Raw genomic sequence first — 17,643 nt, 5'->3', positions numbered from 1 at the left:
TATTTATCTTGTAATATATTAGTCCTAAAACTTACATTATTATGTTTGTTAACCGTTTTTAAAGTTTCACAAAGAATTCCATGCTTTGCTACTAATTTTTGTTATTTTTTCAAATCAAAATCGAAATCGACATAGAAATCGAAATTTCCGTACTTTTGGAGTTTCGAAATTTGAGTCGAAATTGAAATTTAAGACCTTGATTATGACAAATCTTTGCATAGATTGACAGAAAAGGATTCATATAGCTGACCCCACTTAGTAGGACTAAGGCTTGGTTTTGTTGTTGTTGTTGTTGATTATGACAAATCTTTCTCTTCTCTTTTCTTTTTCTAAGATGGTATCATCTTAAAACTCTAAAGCTGCAATCATCATCATGAACAAGATTCCATGCCTAAACCCTAAAAAACATCACGATCCATCAAGCCAACACAACCATCATCAGAATCATCGCTGGAAACATAACTCATCACTAACCTTCCATCAGCAATAGCTCCAGGCCCACTGGCCGCTGTTGACAAACCAACATCACAGACACACTCAGAGGGCGCCAACCTGGTAATTCTATAAATTTTAGCCCCATCTCTGATGCATGCGCCCTCACATGTCAGTCACCATTCGTCAGCCAGATGCCACACAGCATGTGAGGCCTTTTCGAGCCATGTCTGGCTTGGTTCATTCTTTTGTCTAGACCTGTAGAGCATGTTTAACAAATAACATGGATACCCCTGTCAGATCACTATGATATGAATCCTTATAGAATATTTGCTGGGGCATCCCCTACAAGCGACGCGTTGCACTTGAACCACTCGGGTGTAGCAAAAAGTGTGGGAGGGTGGGCTAGGTCGTCACCCCAAAGCGAAGCGCCGTGTTGGCGCCCGGGTATGGTGTCAAATATGCGAGGGTTCCTGCATTATTCTAGACGTGGGCAAATAAAGACGTTAGTTCAGGAAACTAGGATTAGATTAGCAACTTGGAAGACAGGGACACTAATGATTAAAAGCATGGAAATTGTGGATACAATAATCAGAAGAAGAATTAATATAATTTGTCTTCAAGAAACTAAGTTGGTGGGGGAGAAAGCTAGAGAAATTGATAAATCAGGATTTAAACTTCGGTACACTAGAAAAGAAAAACATAAGAATGGAGTAGGCATTATTATAGACAAAAACTCAAAAGATAGTGTTGTGGATGTAACTAGAGTAAGGGATAAAATTATAAAAATCAAGATGGTATTAGGACAAGAGATAATAAATATCATTAGTGCTTATGCTACTCAAGTTGTCTTAGCAGAAAATCTTAAGAGACAATTTTGGGAAGATATGGATAGTATTATACAAGGCATACCAGGGATTGAGAAAATATTTATAGGAGGAGATCTGAATGGTCACGTTGGAAGAGATAATAAAAATTATGAGAGGATACATAGAGGATATGGATATGGAGACAAAAATGAGTCGGGGGAAATGATCTTAAACTTCGCTATGTCATATGATTTTAGTATAATGAATACTTGCTTTAAGGAGAGAGAAGAACACTTAATAACCTTTAAAAGTGGGCAAAATATATATATATATATATATATATATATATATTTACTAGGAGGGTAGACCGTTTATCATGCAAGGATTGTAAACTTATTCCAGGTGAAAGCCTAACCACACAACATAGAGTCTTAGTGTTAGATATATGTATTAAAAAATGGAAAAAGAAGGATAAATTAAACCAGTGTAAGAGAACTAGATGGTGGAACCTAAAAGGAGAAAATATAATAAAATTTAAAGATAAAATGATCAAAGATGGGGATTGGACCATAGAGGATGGGATAGATACAAATACTCTTTGGAATAGATTAGCTAGCTCTATCAAAAAAATAGCAAAAGAGATTTTAGGTGAATCAAGGGAAAGATTCTCGAATAGAAAAGAGAGTTGGTGGTAAAATAAAAATGTACAAAAATTCATAAAGACAAAAAGAATTTGGTATAAAACGTGGCAAAAATGTAGAAACAGAGATAACTTTGAAAAATATAAGAAGGCAAGAAAAGATGCAAAAAAAAGCTGTTAGTGAAGCTAAATATAGATCATTTAATAGTTTGTAAGATAGATTAGGTACAAAAGAAGAAGAAAGAGATATATTTAAACTTGCTAAAGCTATAGAAAGGAAGAGTAAGGACTTAGGAAATGTAAAATGCATAAAAAGTGAGGATGATATTGTTTTGGTTAAGGGTGAAGACATTAAAGAAAGATGGTGAAGTTACTTTAATAAGTTGTTGAATGAAAACCAAATAGAAAACTTAAACTTAGAATTGCCAAATGAGGAAAAGACTAAAAATATGAGATTTATTCATAAAATTAGAGTTAACGAAGTTAAGTTTTCATTAAAAAAGAAAGCTATGGGACCACGATAACATCCTAATTGAAGTTTGGAAATGCTTAGGTGATAACGGAATTATATGATTAACTAATTTATTTAATACAATTGTAAAAACTAAGAAAATGTCAAATGAATGGAGGAAAAACACTTTAATAGCTATATACAAAAATAAAGGAAATATTCAAAATTGTAATAACTATCGTGGAATTAAACTTATGAGTTATACGATGAAACTACGGGAAAGGGTAGTTGAACAAAGATTAAGATTAGAAACGAAGATCTCAAAAAATCAATTTGGTTTTATGCCTGGGAGATCTACCACAGAAGCTATTTATCTTTGAGGAAGATTAATGAAAAAATTTAGGGAAAAGAAAAGGGACTTACATATGATATTTATTGACCTTAAGAAAGCACATGATAGGATACCTAGTGAAACTCTATGGTGGGTTTTAGAAAAAAATGGTGTATGTAGTAGGTATACTGATGTCATTAAGGATATGTACGATGGAGTAATGACTAGTGTGAGGACTATAGATGGAGAAACTAGAGAATTTACAATCGCCATAGGTGTACATCAAGGATCAGCTCTGAGTCCTTATCTGTTTGCTTTAGTGATGGACCAATTGACTAAGAGTATTCAAAAAGAGGTCCCATGGTGTATGTTGTTTGCAGATAATATTGTATTAACTGACGAAACTAGAGACGGAGTAGAAGCTGAGTTAGAATTATGGAGAGAAGTTTTGGAATCTAGAGGCTTTAAGATAAGTAGAAATAAGACAGAATATATGAAATGTAATTTTAGTAATGATAAGAGAAATATTGGAGACAAAGTTAAACTTGATGATGAAGAAATAAATAACACTTGTAGATTTCGATACCTTGGATCTATTATGCACATTGAAGGAGAAGTTTAAGATGATGTAATGCATAGAGTTAAAGCAAGTTGGGTAAAATGGAGAAGTGCTTCAAGTGTGCTATGCGATCGTAGAATACCCTTAAAATTGAAAGGAAAGTTTTATAGGACAGCTATTAGATCAGCTATACTAAATGGATCGGAATGTTGGGCGACGAAGAAACATAATATCCAAAAAGTAAAATTGTCGAGATGAGAATGCTTAGATGGATGAGTGGTATAATATTGAAAGATAAATTAAGGAATGAACATATTCGTGGTAAGTTAGGTGTAGCTCCTATAGAAGATAAGATAAGGAAGGGACAACTCAGATGGTATGGACACTTGCAACATAGGCCACATAGTGCACATGTGAGGAAGAGTGACTTAGTTACTATGGGGGGCAATAGAAGGGGTAGGAGTAGACCTAAAATAACTTAGGAGGAGATAGTGAGTAAGGATTTAATATCCTTGAATCTATCAAAAGAAATGGCCTATGATCGCATAAATTGGCAGAAAAGGATTCATATAGCCGACCCCACATAGTGGGACTAAGGCTTGGTTTTGTTGTTGTTGTTGTTGTATGAGCTAGTTGTCGCTGCCAACATCGTATCTGTTTAGTTGTGTGTGATTGCTAGTAGTATAAAGCACGTGTGTTGCTGTCCGCTATGTTTTAGGGATGAATCGATGAATCCAAAGAGCACTATTACTTCAATGTAGCCAAAAATTATAACTGAAAAGCTGAACGGTAACAACTATTTGCAGTGGTTTAAGGCAGATATGGCCTGTGCAAGTTCAAACACCATCTTCAGTCAGGTCCTCATGATGATAATAAAAAAGAAGTTGGGTCAAGGACGATGGACTGATTGTATCCTTATTGTGGATGTAAATGGAATCTTAGATTGCTAGAATGGGTATACACCTTGATGCTGCAAAGGAGAAATGGGATTACGTTAAACATTACCATATTCTAGCGATTTGATTCGCATGTATGACCTTTGATTGGAGCATTTTTTGTTACAGTAGGAAAACAAAAACTTGGTTCACATTCACAGCCCTTGAATTGATTGTGGTCAACAAGCTTCTATCCATATTGCCTCCGATTCAGTTTTTCATGAGAGGATAAGGCATACTTCAATTGATTGTCATTTTTCTCAGTTGCGACTACTTGTTCAGTCTGGCTACCAACTAGCTTATTTGTTCACTAAACCTTCAAGGGATGCTCAGGTTAAATTTATCTGTAACAAGCTAGGAGTATATAATATCTACGCCATCCAGATTGAGGAAAGTGTCAACATTTACCTTACATTATTACCTCACACTATTACTGCATGTAAGAGAGCATGTTTTGGGTTCAATTGTCATTATGATGTACATGGGATATATTATAAATAGGGAGGGAGACTTGTCATTGTGTTAGATTCTCTCATTATGAAAAATCTCTCTTCTATTTTCTTTCTCCAATGACCATTCTGATCTGAATCTTATTACTTTAGGAAGTTAAAATCCTTGAAGATACCTTGCAATGGGCATGCTTGTATCAAATTTGAAGTTAGGAGTCTGACTAGAAAATATGAAGCTAATCAAGGGGGAAAATGCAATTGAAAATAAAAGGAATTGTTTTTATTTTCGAACACCTGTCATCATAGAATGATATTCAGTATCAAGTGTAACAAATTAGCAATTACTAATCAACCCATTTCAGCAGATAATGATTGACTAAAAGGATGTCAACATGCAAGATCCACTTGGTTTATCATCCACATTGGAATTATTAGTCTTTCCTAAGCTTGAAATTAATGAAATAAAGACTGAATTTATTATAGACTGCTGCTCACAGGCTAGAAGGTCACCAATTGCTTGCTGGTTAGAAGGGTTAATACGGTGTTGTCTCCTGATATTTGTTTGATGTGCCCTAGCAGTTGTGAATCTTAATCTAATATTTTCTTGCATTGTTTTTGTTGCTTGGAGCGTGGCATAAGATTTTTGGGTTGTTTGAGAGCAGTATTTTTGCAAGGATTCTTCCGATAATTTTCTTCTTCCTTCTTTTAGGGGTTTGGGAAAGACAAGGATGGTAGAAAAGTGTAGACTTGCACCATGTTTTCTGTGATTTGGTCTGTTTGGTAAGAGATGAATGCCCAAATATTCAAGGATCGTGTTTGCCTATATCTTCTTTAGAAGAAGATTGTTTTTCTTGCTTCCTTATGGGTTTATGCTCCTAAGCCTTTAACGGAGTGTAATTAACTGATTTCCAGCAAGATTGGAAAGCTTTGTTGAACTGATTTTTCTCTGTTTTCATTTTTTTTAGCATTTAGCTGAATACGAGGATGCCTTCTCTTGTATTATTTTCTCTCTCTCTCTCTCTCTCTTCTTCAATAAAGTTATTTTATAAGAAAATAAAAAATAAAAGAATTCTAAATCATACGCTTAAAGTTGTAAATGCATGTAGAATTGCAAACTTAATTGACAAAGTCAAAATAGTCATCTCCTCCTGGGTATGACTAGATGTGACTAATGAGGAACTATTGCTGCAGCATCATTTTGTACAGCTTCTTTTGGGTAGGGTTGTAAGGTACCTGCATTAGCCAAACTGCATCATTATCACCCTTGGACATTGCTTTGTACACAGCGGCTCCAATTAATGAAATATAAGCTGGATCACTAGTAGGTGGCAAGTTCTCATTGAATGTATCACTGCAGTAAACATGGCAAAGCTCTGTTAGCAAGCATCCTGCAAAGATTCAAAAAAAGGGGAATGTCCACCAATGGGAAGAGGGAGGGAATAATGATGTGAACAATTAAATATGATTCTCCTATTCAATAATTTAAATATTTTGGAAGATCAACTACATTTCAACAAGATGAGGGAGCAAAAGACCAGAACTAAGAGGCAAACAAATCCAGCAGTGGAACATATTAAAAAAAAAAAATTAAAGGCAGCATATAAATGATGAAGATAAAAATATGTGAATTTAAAAAAATAAAAATGTCTATTTGCAGAAATCTGATTTTTTATTCGTAAGACTTTAATCCTGGATCTCCCTTGTCCCACTATTGTGGGGAAGACTCCATAAATCTCTTTTCACCATTCCACTCTATTAGGGTGCATACTAAATATACCATGACATTTTCTTTAGCCACAATAACACCTACACCTTTTTGGTCTCGCCCTTGTGACTGCAGCACCTTCAACCTAGATAATGTCACCCCAAACTAGCATAATTATTTTTCTTCATTGAACATGATCGCTATTCATTCACTCATTGCTCATTCTACTAATCACCGTTTTACCACCCATCTTTGTAGACAATTATATCTATCCACGTTTTGTCTTTTAAGGAGGGAAAAATGATGCATGCACATACCAAGCACACACACACATGTATTATTTTTTATGGAAAAAGATATACATTAAAGGAGAAGAAAAGGTATAATTACAATCTAGGAGAGAACAAGAGATCCTCAAAGAAGTAAAACAAAATAAAACAAGAGAAAAACAAAAAATAAAATAAAATGAAAAAATGGAACTAAAAATAAAACAAAAAGCTAATAACCCCCAATGAAGAAAACCCTGCCTTTTAAGCCATCCCTTCATAATTAATAGAGCTCTGAAGACCAGCTAGTTCCTGGTGACCTTTAGTCACTTTCCTTTTAGCCCCATCCACATGAACTTCATTCCCTCCAGGATCAACCAGCCGAAATCCTAGCACATCATCCAGAAGTTTTGAGCATCAACTTCCTGCACACTAATCTCCTCCACCTGATTAGGTAACAATCTGTTCCTACATTGATTAGTCACAGCCAAGTCTACACCCAAGCCCCCATCCTCAAAGATAGAAAAACCCTTCAGAATCTAGACCTTCAAGCGGAGAAGGGGGTACATATGAAATATTCCCAACAGCATCGGAAGAGTCAGAAATATCATCCAAATCTTTGCAAATCTCATCCAACATTAGACCACTAGCAAAAACAAATTGACTATCATACCCATTACCCTCTTTTGAAATTTCTCCACATTTCTTTTTTTCATAACAATTCTGGGACTCAACAAAAAACATTCCAGCATCATCTATTTTTAATTTTATTCCTCCCTGCATCTTTGAGTCCATGTAATTGTTAAGGATCAAATTTTTCATATATTTCTCTTCCTTCCTTGCAGATTGACGCTTAATCACCTTCAAATCCACTGCCTTTTACAATCTTTACCCTCTTTGCTTTCCCCAATAATACTCACCACCTCTGGGCACAACCCATTGCCAAATCTTTCTGTATTATGGTCTCCATCTGATAGCATATCCAGCTCCACCTAAGTAATCCAAACCATTCCATTCCGATAATTACTGGACAACTCCACATAGTAATATTACCAATACTAATACTTGATGTATCAACATTGAGACCATCAAGAGGTTGTTTAGCACCTGCTCATAACTTTCCAACATTCTGATTTAGAAAAAAGAAATTTCCGGAAAAAGACCTACCAAATTTGAATAAGAACAAGGCAAACTTTTTCTCCATTGGCATAGCAACATATCATCAAAGCTAGAAGCCCCTTCATCTTATTAACCAAGTATCCAACCTTTAAGAGAAGCTGCCTCAGAATGCATCTGAGACTCTCCAATTGACAAAGAAGCCACGTTGCACCCGTCCCACCAGTTTACCTTACCCCCTTCAGTAAAAGGCCAAAACAATTCACCAACTGTGCCAAGTCAATTAGAAATTTAAAAACAAACCGTTCCCACTCCCATAAAGCCCATGAAACTCTTTCATTACTCATAAGCCCATTACTGTCTGGCCCAAGCAACACTGGCTTGAAGATGCAGCATTCCTAGAACATGGAGAAGTGAAGGATCACCCCCTCCTGTAGTCCTCTTCATGTGAAACATAGCTGGATCCCAAATTCAGAAAACCACCAAATCTAGGTCAAGATCTCAATTTTTTTGTACTTTTAATCAGAAGATCTTACTTTCAGTTGTAAATCATCAATTCTTAAGTCTTTCTTTTTGGTCCAAGGGATTCTGCATGGGGAAGGGAAATGTGGAGCAGCACAGGGCAAGTCAAACACATGACTGCAGAGTCATGATCAGGGTTCCTACCACCAGGCTACACCACTTCTCTTGTAAATCATCCATTCTGCTTCTTTCTGAAGTGATGATAAGCTGCTTCACACAAGTGCTTACCATGCCTTCAACCATTACATCACAAAAAGATACACACACACACACACCCTACCCACAACAACACTATATGTGATTATATGTTGCACTGTGCATACAAATGTACAAACATTTAAGCAGCTCTGGTTTGCTTTTTCTTTTTTCTCATCCTCAGCTCTCTAAATTTCACAAATACTATTATTTAAATAGAGAGAGACAGAAAGAGATAGAGGGGGGAAAAAAAAAAAACTTGGTCATATGAAAAAATGCTCTACAATTTGATCTTGGAAAATACATGTTACAACATACTATATGCACCAAAATTAATTTATAAAGTATAAAATGAGAATTACCAGCTATAGATATCTGTTACATCCCCATATTCTGCAATAAAAAGACATAAGGTGAACCACAAAGCTAGTCAGACAAAAAATTAAAAATGGGGATATCAAGAATAAATCCTCATAGACATATCATGCTAAGCAAACTTCATGCCTGTCAATCAACCATAATGATGATTATGATCAAGCAGCAAATGATTCAGGCCCAAAAGAAATGACAAGAAAAAGAAAAAAACATTAATGCCAAACTTGGTAACTTCAAACCTTGTAAGACTATAATTACAACAGGTTTTAATTTCCTTACCCAGTGATAAATTCTATGTGGGATGAGAAGCCACCAAGGGCACACTTTTTGATACGAATATAGGCCCATATAAGCTCACAAAGTGAACAGAATTTTTTTTTTCTAAAAATAATTATGTAGTTTTATTCTTGTAGGAAAAGAAGAGATTTCATTAAAGAAGAAAAAATATACAGAAAGAAGAATAAAAATCCTTCTATGGAAAAAAGAAAACAAAAAAGAAGAAACTGAAAACAAAATAAGACAGCCTTCCAATCATGCTGAAGATCCGAAAAAGACACCCCTTTAAAAGAGCCTGCTGCAATGGACCAGAGAGATGCCAATTACTGAATCCTTTCCCATAGCAAAGGACAAGTCGTCTTCCTCCTCAAAAAAATGCTAGCCTTCCTTTCTAACCAAATTCCCCATAAAACTGCAAACACAAACCGATAAGACTGAACCATCTCCACTCTTCCCAAATTCTGTAATGAAATATTCATTAAATCCTCCACAGAAACTGGACACACCCAATTCTCTCCAAATAAACAAAACAAATTATTCCAGAACCTCCCAGAGAAAAAGCAATAAAAAAAAAAAAAATGACATGCAGATTCTGAGCTATCCCAATACACAAACATCCAGAGATAATACCTTCAAAGATCTCCTACTCTGAAACAGATTGTTGGTGTTAACCCCATTAAAAACAACCAACCAAACAAAAGCCTTTATCATACAGGGGACTTTAGCTTTCAAAATAGTGAGATGAAGAGGAAAGAACTTATATGTTTTAGTCGAATACTGAGAAAAATTTTAGAAGAATAGTTTCTTGAAGAATCCAAACCAATAGCCGTCAACCTCCTAATTGAGAGATGACTTCCCTCAAAACTAAGAAGAGAGTTCCTCCACCTCTCAATCATTTAGAGGCCTATGAAAATGGAAATCTCAAGAAGCAATAGACCCATTTGAAGTTTAAATAAGAAAAAAAAAAAAAAAAAGGAAGCAATGACATTATTATATGCTAAGGAGAGATGATATAATTGAGGAAAAGAGACAAAAGGGCAAAATTCCCCACCCATGAGTCTTCCCAAATATGAATCCAATACCCATTGCCCTCAACATATTTGATATAAGGAGAAAACAAAGAAATCTATTTGGGCAATCCACTTCCAAGGACTCTTGGAGCAACTTCTTCCCAAGTAAGCCTCCCACTCATTAGCCTGCAAGCCAATTTACTTTTTATGACTTTATGCCAAAGGGAATTTCCCTGAAAGGGAATGACCACAACCATTAGCATAATAAGGCAGTGATTTTGGACACTAATTTCCCAAGACACAAATACCCTCCTCCTTAGACCTACACACAATCTTCCAACTAACCAATGATCCTTCTTCTCCCCTACACCTATCCAAAGAAAACCTCTTATTGCTTTCTCAAGTTTACTAGCTCTCTACCAGAATTCCAAAAATATATGAATAACAAATAGGGATACTGGAAAGACAAGCCGGAAATGAGTGTGATACGACCACCTAGAGAAACAAAGCACCCTCCCACCCATCTAAACACTACAACCTCTCCATGACAGGATCCCAAAACCCAACCATTCCCCCCAAAGGAACTGCTAAATGAGTTCAAATAAACATGCAGTCATGTACCCATAATATGGCAATCAAGCAATCACATTTAGTAGCACAACTATTTCATTCCATTGTAGAATTTAATTTAGACAATGAAAATCCATAAGAAAATATTTCAGAACCTACTAATTTCAGGAAAAAAAATGCTAATTAGATGCGCATAAATGCATCAAAATTAAGCTTGATTTGCCATAGACTTCATTCAACTTCAATATAAAGAGACATGCATAAAATGAACAATTTTTTTTTTTTATAGCTTCTCTCGTAAAACTGACACATCAAAAAACACATCATGATGTTGTATTCCGAGGTGAAACCTCTGTCATCATTCATGAATACATTCCAAAACAGCGAGCAACCATAGTGCCCTTATCCATTTGTGAACTGGATAAGGTTTAAGTGTTTAACCGGCATTTTATGACTTGTGCCCGACCACATAAAGTTAAGAATTCAGATTAATAACCACTGTCCTATTATGCCATGCTAAGTCTTTCTTCGTCCCTTTTCCTTTAGAAGGGATATTTTTTGAGAAATCATTTAACACTTAAATGACACCATAAAATATTTAAATACCAGAGTAGATAATATCAAGAACTAAAAACTAATGCCTCTACACATGCAAGGGCAAGGCTGTTACATTAGACCATCCACCACATATTGGTGGAAGCTGTTTGGACAAACTTTTGCACCATTAAAAGGTTCAAAGTTCTTATTTTGAAAAGGGACTTAAATCAATTTTTCCTATCGGTCTTTATTCCAAGCTCACTCCACTTTTCCTAGAAGGATTTAGGGCTCACACAGTTTAATGCAAAATCCCATCGGTGAATAGTTGCTTAAACTCAAAAGAATAAATATGGACCAGATCAAGGCTAAACTTGGATAAGATTGCAAAAGAAAAAAATGGGAAAAAAATTGACATCTACCTGCTCAACTAGTATCATGAGTAATACCCTCAGGAGGGACAACCCTACACAAGTCCCCCCTCCCTTGCAGGAGGGCATCCCCCGAGGGAATGAGTTCTCACAAGGACTAGCCCCACAAAAATTGACCCCCATGAGAAATCAGCTTTTGCACTTGGATTTAAAAAAAAAGCAACGCAAATTTTTTTGAAAATTTTCAAGGCATTTGAATGACATCTGTTAAGGCTCAAAATAAATTTTTTGGCCCACAACTTAATAGATTAAGCTTTCAGTAAAGTGGTGATCTGAAATGATATTAGAGCCATGGTTGTCGGGAGCTCCTGGGTTCTAGTCTTCTTGCCCATATTTAATGTAAGTTCATTAAAAATTATCGTGTCCCCAATACGGGTGTTAATCATTTTTTGTTTCTCTCTCTATGTGCAGTCAGGCTGCACATGTAGGGGAGTGTTAAGGCTTGAAACACATGTTGGACCACAACCTACCAACTCAAGCTTTTTAAGTATAGTGGTGAACTAACAACTTTCCATGCAGCGTTTAATGTAAATTTTTTGATTGCCCCTAGATTATGACATTGACTCATATTAAAATTATTTATGCACTAGTATGAGGTAAAAAATGGCAGTGTCCACCCAGGATTGGTCACAGAGATAAGTTGTTGGTGCCAATCTTGGTCTTGGAATGTTCTTGAGCAGTCATAGGATGTTTTGGAGAGTCTTGGCTTGGTGGGCTCAAATCAAGGTTAAGAGTGTCCTAACCCCTTAGCCTCCCTTTCTTAGGCTACTCAAGCATCCACCACAATGACATGTGTTCTCTTTTCATCTCTCTCACTCTAACCATGAATCACTACTCTATGAGCCAACAATATATCACTTCCTCATGATTTGAGATTGACATAGCATTATCTTATTGAAGGGTGGCATCCCTAATGTTTCAACTCCCACTAGCTTGGGGAATTCAACCAGCCATGACAACCAGTTTACTTGCCATCATTCATGCTTGAGCTGCCTGGGGACTGCATCGTTCTTTTCTCTGGGCCCTCTTTCAAACATCCATTAATGTGTCTAATGTTTTAGAAGGCAAAATCAAAGCTCACCTTCAAAAACTCCATACTCCTAAAAGGCAAACACATATTATAGCAACTACACATTAGCACAAAAGAAGCGTTTTTTTGTGTCTTTTAGTTAAGGATTACTCATTTTAAAATTTTGTGTCAGATTCGAGTGAATCCAAAATTAGGATTAGAAGGCCTCATGTTACACCCTTTGCCTTTTAAAACATTGCTTTCATACACCACAAACACGCCTCCCCTTTCAACAACCACCTCTATGGTTCCAAGCCCAAACCTAGGGGTTCTTACAATGTGGATAAGTATACAAGCATCCCAAATATTTATAAAAAATAAAAAATAAAAAATAAAATAGAAAGAAAAGAAAGCAATCCACCCCTCTCAACCCCTGAGGGATTTCTTTTTGGTGTTAGAAAAATAATATCATTTAAAAAAAAAAAAAAAACACACACACACACACAAAGTTTGGAGAATAAGACATCCTCAAAAAAGTGACAAGAACTTGAGTCGCGCCTCACCATGGCACTATTCGTCTCTCTCTCTCTCCCCCCGACGCAATACTGTTCCTCTTCTCCCCTCGTGCGTTCACTGCAATGAAGACTGGTCTAGGCTATGACGAGCCGAGTGATTCAGATTGAAGGAAAATCCTTCGATCTGCGTCTAAATATGGGCAAGGGGATCATCTTTGCTTGTGGTCAAGCCGAATGATGTTCATAACAGATGGATTAGGTTATCAAAAGAGGCTGTTTCGTGGTTTATCAAAGGATTATTGATCTTCGGTTGGATAAAGGGGTTTCCAAAGTTTTCGCAAGGGTATAACAAACTATTAGCTGTCGATTAGGTGGACAAATGAGGGAAAGTTCCTGGAGTGAGGGTCGGGTTGGAATTGTAGGAGATTTTATGTGTTCATTCCCAGTGGAGCAAAAGGTGAGGGATGGAGAAGCTTTGCAAGTGTTTTCTGCAACTTGGCAAAGGAGTTGCGTAAAGATTTGGCAGGTATGGTTGCAGATGGTCATCCACATTTCAGATAATGGAGGCAGGTCATGCCTCTCTGGAGATTGAGTTATGGAGGCCATAAAGGAGCATAGGTGCTGTAGGTGTGGCAGTGTAGTTCAGTTGAACAAGGCTGAGCTTCCGAAGTCAGCAGCAACCGCTATTAATTTTCCAGAACCAACCATAGCCAACCAGTCATCAAACAATCAACAACCTCCGAAGGCTGCAATCTTCATCAACCAGTCAGATTTGCCTGAGAAGAAAGCTAGGGTTCTGATGGAGGAATTGTTCATTTCAGAGGCTGCTAGGGCTGTATTCAGGGGGGGAGGAAGCGAAGAGATATGGGCCGAGAGTTATAATTCTTGTTTTGGACTTGGCCCAACGAATTGATAAGAAGGGTATTTCTTTTTTATATAAGTTGGGTCATTTACTTGAGAAAGCCCAAGACTTAGGTCTACGTCTATCTAGGTGGGCTCAAATGAATCTGGGGAAGGTCCTCATTCTTGGGTTCTATTCAAAAGATAAATGGCAAAGGTCAGGATGCTGGACAGGAAAAAAGGGAATCAGCCAAGACAGAGCCGGATTTCAAAAATGGGATGGACCAGATTTCAGTCCTTAGAGCTTAGGAAACAAGCAGCGGGAAGGAGGTTAAACTTCACGTTCAGAGTCCAGCACTCCAAACTTCAAGTCGGGCCGATCAAACTCTGGTACATACCCAAATTATCAATAGTTTGGAGATAGAATTAGACTGTGGTATTAAAAATGTAACAAGGCTGGAAGAGTGTTCAAAAAATGGGGAGGTAAGATGTAAAAGTCCAGGAGGAACTATGGGGGAGATTGATGATATCTTGTGTCCAAATTTTGATTGATTTGAGGGTAGTAAGGTGTATACTTGCTGGAACTTAGCTCATATGGGTGCCGAGATGAGGAAGGTGTTTTATGAGAAGAGAGAAAATTCTGGTGCGACAAGGACAAAGCTTTTAAGGAGAGACTCCAGAGGAGAACTTGGCATGGTGGAAGACTCTTACAAACAAGGTGATCAGGTATAGCAATGGGGAAAGAGAAGAAAAGAAGGTTAGGAAATTTTGGGGTTGGAGGGGTATTTCAAATTCAGAAAGTGATGGTTTTGGTGAATTTGATTGTGGTGGGGGGTTATTGTTGGATGAGATTTGAAAACAGTATGGATACGCTTCTGATTCTTGCGATGAAGTAGGGGATTTACCTTATGTTCATCCTGCCCCGTTGGAAGGTTTGGAGGGAGCGTCTATTTTTGAAAATGATGGTTTAGTGAACAATTCACAACATAGGGATAGAATATTGCCTACTCCTGTGGAATTCCCAAAGAGGACTTAGAAACTAAAGATCTTTTGGATAAGTTGGATTTAAAGTTGAGTGATATTAGAGGAAATGAGGTTCGCTTGGATGGTGGCAAAAGCCACAAATTGAAGCATCATAGAGAATTAGCAAATTTGAAATGTTCAGTATAATTATGATGGAAAGGGTCTGAAAAGGGGTTTTCTTGGTTTTTATCTAGTTTCATGGTGTAATCTTCAGTTTTTTTTGTTTTTACTTTTCTTTCTTTCTTTTTTTTTTTTTTTTTTGGCGGACTCCTTGTCCCCACACGTTGTACCTTCTTTTTCCCCATCTAATATACTTTATTTTATTATCAAAAAAAAAAGATATCCTCAAAAAAACAACCAAACAAATAATTACAATAAAGCTCCCTCTCCAATCCCTCTGAAGATCAGACAAGAAAATTCCCTAAAGAAACCCCAAGGAGTGTGCCCAAAAAAAGCAACATAACAACTCTATCCCAATAAATAGGAAGGAGTTGAGATCCTAGCATTCCTCTCAAGCCACAAAGTGCATAAAAGTGCAAACACGGCACATTTTCATAATAGCATTCCATTCTTCCTCACACAAAAACATCATAACCTCAACATAAGGAAAGCTTCAACAAATCATGGCAAAATCATCACCTTTTAAAAATAAGAGAAAAGGTTCCTCCAAATCTTCTTAGCCACCCAATAATGGACAAAAAGGTGCTCACTTGTTTCACCAGGTTTTGAACATGTACTGCAAATATCTGGACGGCTTGCCTTACAAGGCTTCCACAATTAATCTGATCGTGGGCCCAAGTCAACATGAAAAGTTGAAACCCTGATATTTAAGGGAGCCCTAGCTTTCCAAATAGCGTTATTCAAAAGGAAAGGGGAGCAAGATGATTTCAACAAAATGAGAGAAGAAGATTTCATAGTGAAAGAACCAAAAGCATGAAGCATCCCAAATCCAAATTTTTGAGTCATTGCTCATTCGAGGAATGAAAGAATCCAAAGCTCTCAACAAACTAGAACTCATTGCCTCTATTTCATTCCTCAAGAAATGAAAATCCCAATAAAGAGAGCCTCCTCGAAAGAATAAAAGGATAAATCAAAGCAATGTGAACTAATGACCTAAAAAGACAAGGAATCAAAACTCCATTGAACCCAAATATCCTCCCAAAAATGAATAGAATTTGCATTGCCAACTCTAAATAGGGTTCGAGGATGGAAGAAATGAGCAACATCTGAAATATATTTCCAAGGGATTGTGAGAAGCATTACCACTTCCTCTAGTATACCAACCATTCTAATACTTCTCAATAACCTTGCGCAATACAGAGTTATCCTCCAAGGGAAACCTCCGCAACCATTTCCCAATTACTGGTACGTTTTTGGACACCACATTACTGAGGTCCAAACCCCTTTGAGATTTAGGCTTTCTAACTTTATCCCAACTAACAAGTTCACTCTTATCCTGTGTATCCAGCCAAAAAAATCTCTCATAAGCCTCTCCAAGGCAGCAGCCATAGTTGCAGAAATTCTGAAAACAGAGAGAATAGATTAGAAGATTCAAAAGAGCTGCACTAACGAGAGTAATACAGCCTCCTAAAGATAAATGAGCCTCTTCCATTCCGCTAAACCTCTACCCATCCTCTCCACCACCAGATCCCAAAAGTAGGAAAGCTAGGATTATCTCCTAGGGGGAAACCCAAATAACTCAAAGGCCAATTTAAAATTGTACAGCCTACTAACACAGCAAACCCCTGTGTCTCACCTCTCCCCATGTTTATACCAGCTACCCCACTCTTAGACATGTTGATCTTCAATCCCAAAATTTTCTATAAAATTTTGAGTTAAGTTAAAACCTTTTGGAATTTCACAATACCATCTTCAAGAAAAAAACATGATATCATCCACAATTTGAAGGTGGGCCCATGTTCACCAGAAAACACCAACACCCTAACGAACCATGAATTTGTATGAACACTCCAAAACCTGGTACATTTTTGTTAAAATGCTAAATCAAACAATCAAAAGTTTTCATTCAATATTTTTCACATCACAAATTATTTATTAGTTAAAGGGGAATTGTTGCCTCATGAATCATGATACTATTTTCAGTCATTTTTAATCTATTTCACAAAATAAAATGTCTTCTAGATTTAGAAACACCTCAACCACCACTCCAAAATATACAAGTTCAGTTGCAAATTGTTTACCAATATATCTATTTATGTGCCCATATCATTCTACATGTTAGAGCATATGCCGTATTGTGGTCCTACTCCCATCCGCGAACTAGAATGTTCCACATTCTAGGTAACATTGGGTGGGACACAACAACCTCCTCCCTATCTACCCCAAGACCACAAATCACATCTAGGCCTTCAACCTGACTAACAACCTATTCAACATATCAACAGCTAACATAAACAAAATGAAAAAAAGACCTTTGCCTCAACCCCCAAGAAACCTTGAACCAGTCCCTAGGTGGAGCAGTCAACTAGTCATGATAACAGGAATATTCACCATAGATAAACAACCTTCAATCCATTTTCTCCAAACTAAACCAAATCCTTCTTAGCCATAACCTTATCCAAGAAACCCCAACTCACCATGTCATATGCTTTTTCAAAATCCTGTTAACAAGAATTCCCCTCCTTACATC

The 17,643-nt window shown here is 36.8% G+C and overlaps 1 protein-coding gene across 4 annotated transcripts in view; it reads right to left on the bottom strand.

Annotated features, from left to right (window-relative positions):
* The window catches only part of LOC131165002 (alpha-N-acetylglucosaminidase), a 104,387-nt gene that overhangs the window by 34,347 nt on the left and 52,397 nt on the right, over positions 1 to 17,643 (bottom strand). For all 4 annotated transcript variants that reach the window (XM_058122600.1, XM_058122601.1, XM_058122602.1 and 1 more), the window contains exons 9-10: positions 8,773 to 8,803; positions 5,840 to 5,957 (exon numbers count right to left, since the gene is read on the bottom strand). In XM_058122600.1, the coding sequence (XP_057978583.1) occupies positions 5,840 to 5,957; positions 8,773 to 8,803 (149 nt within the window). The remainder of the gene's footprint in view (positions 1 to 5,839; positions 5,958 to 8,772; positions 8,804 to 17,643) is intronic.

This window comes from Malania oleifera, chromosome 9, assembly GCF_029873635.1.
Source record: "Malania oleifera isolate guangnan ecotype guangnan chromosome 9, ASM2987363v1, whole genome shotgun sequence".
NCBI lineage: Eukaryota > Viridiplantae > Streptophyta > Magnoliopsida > Santalales > Ximeniaceae > Malania > Malania oleifera.
Note: the sequence above shows the minus strand (reverse complement) of the source record. Positions and strands in the feature narration are given on the sequence as shown.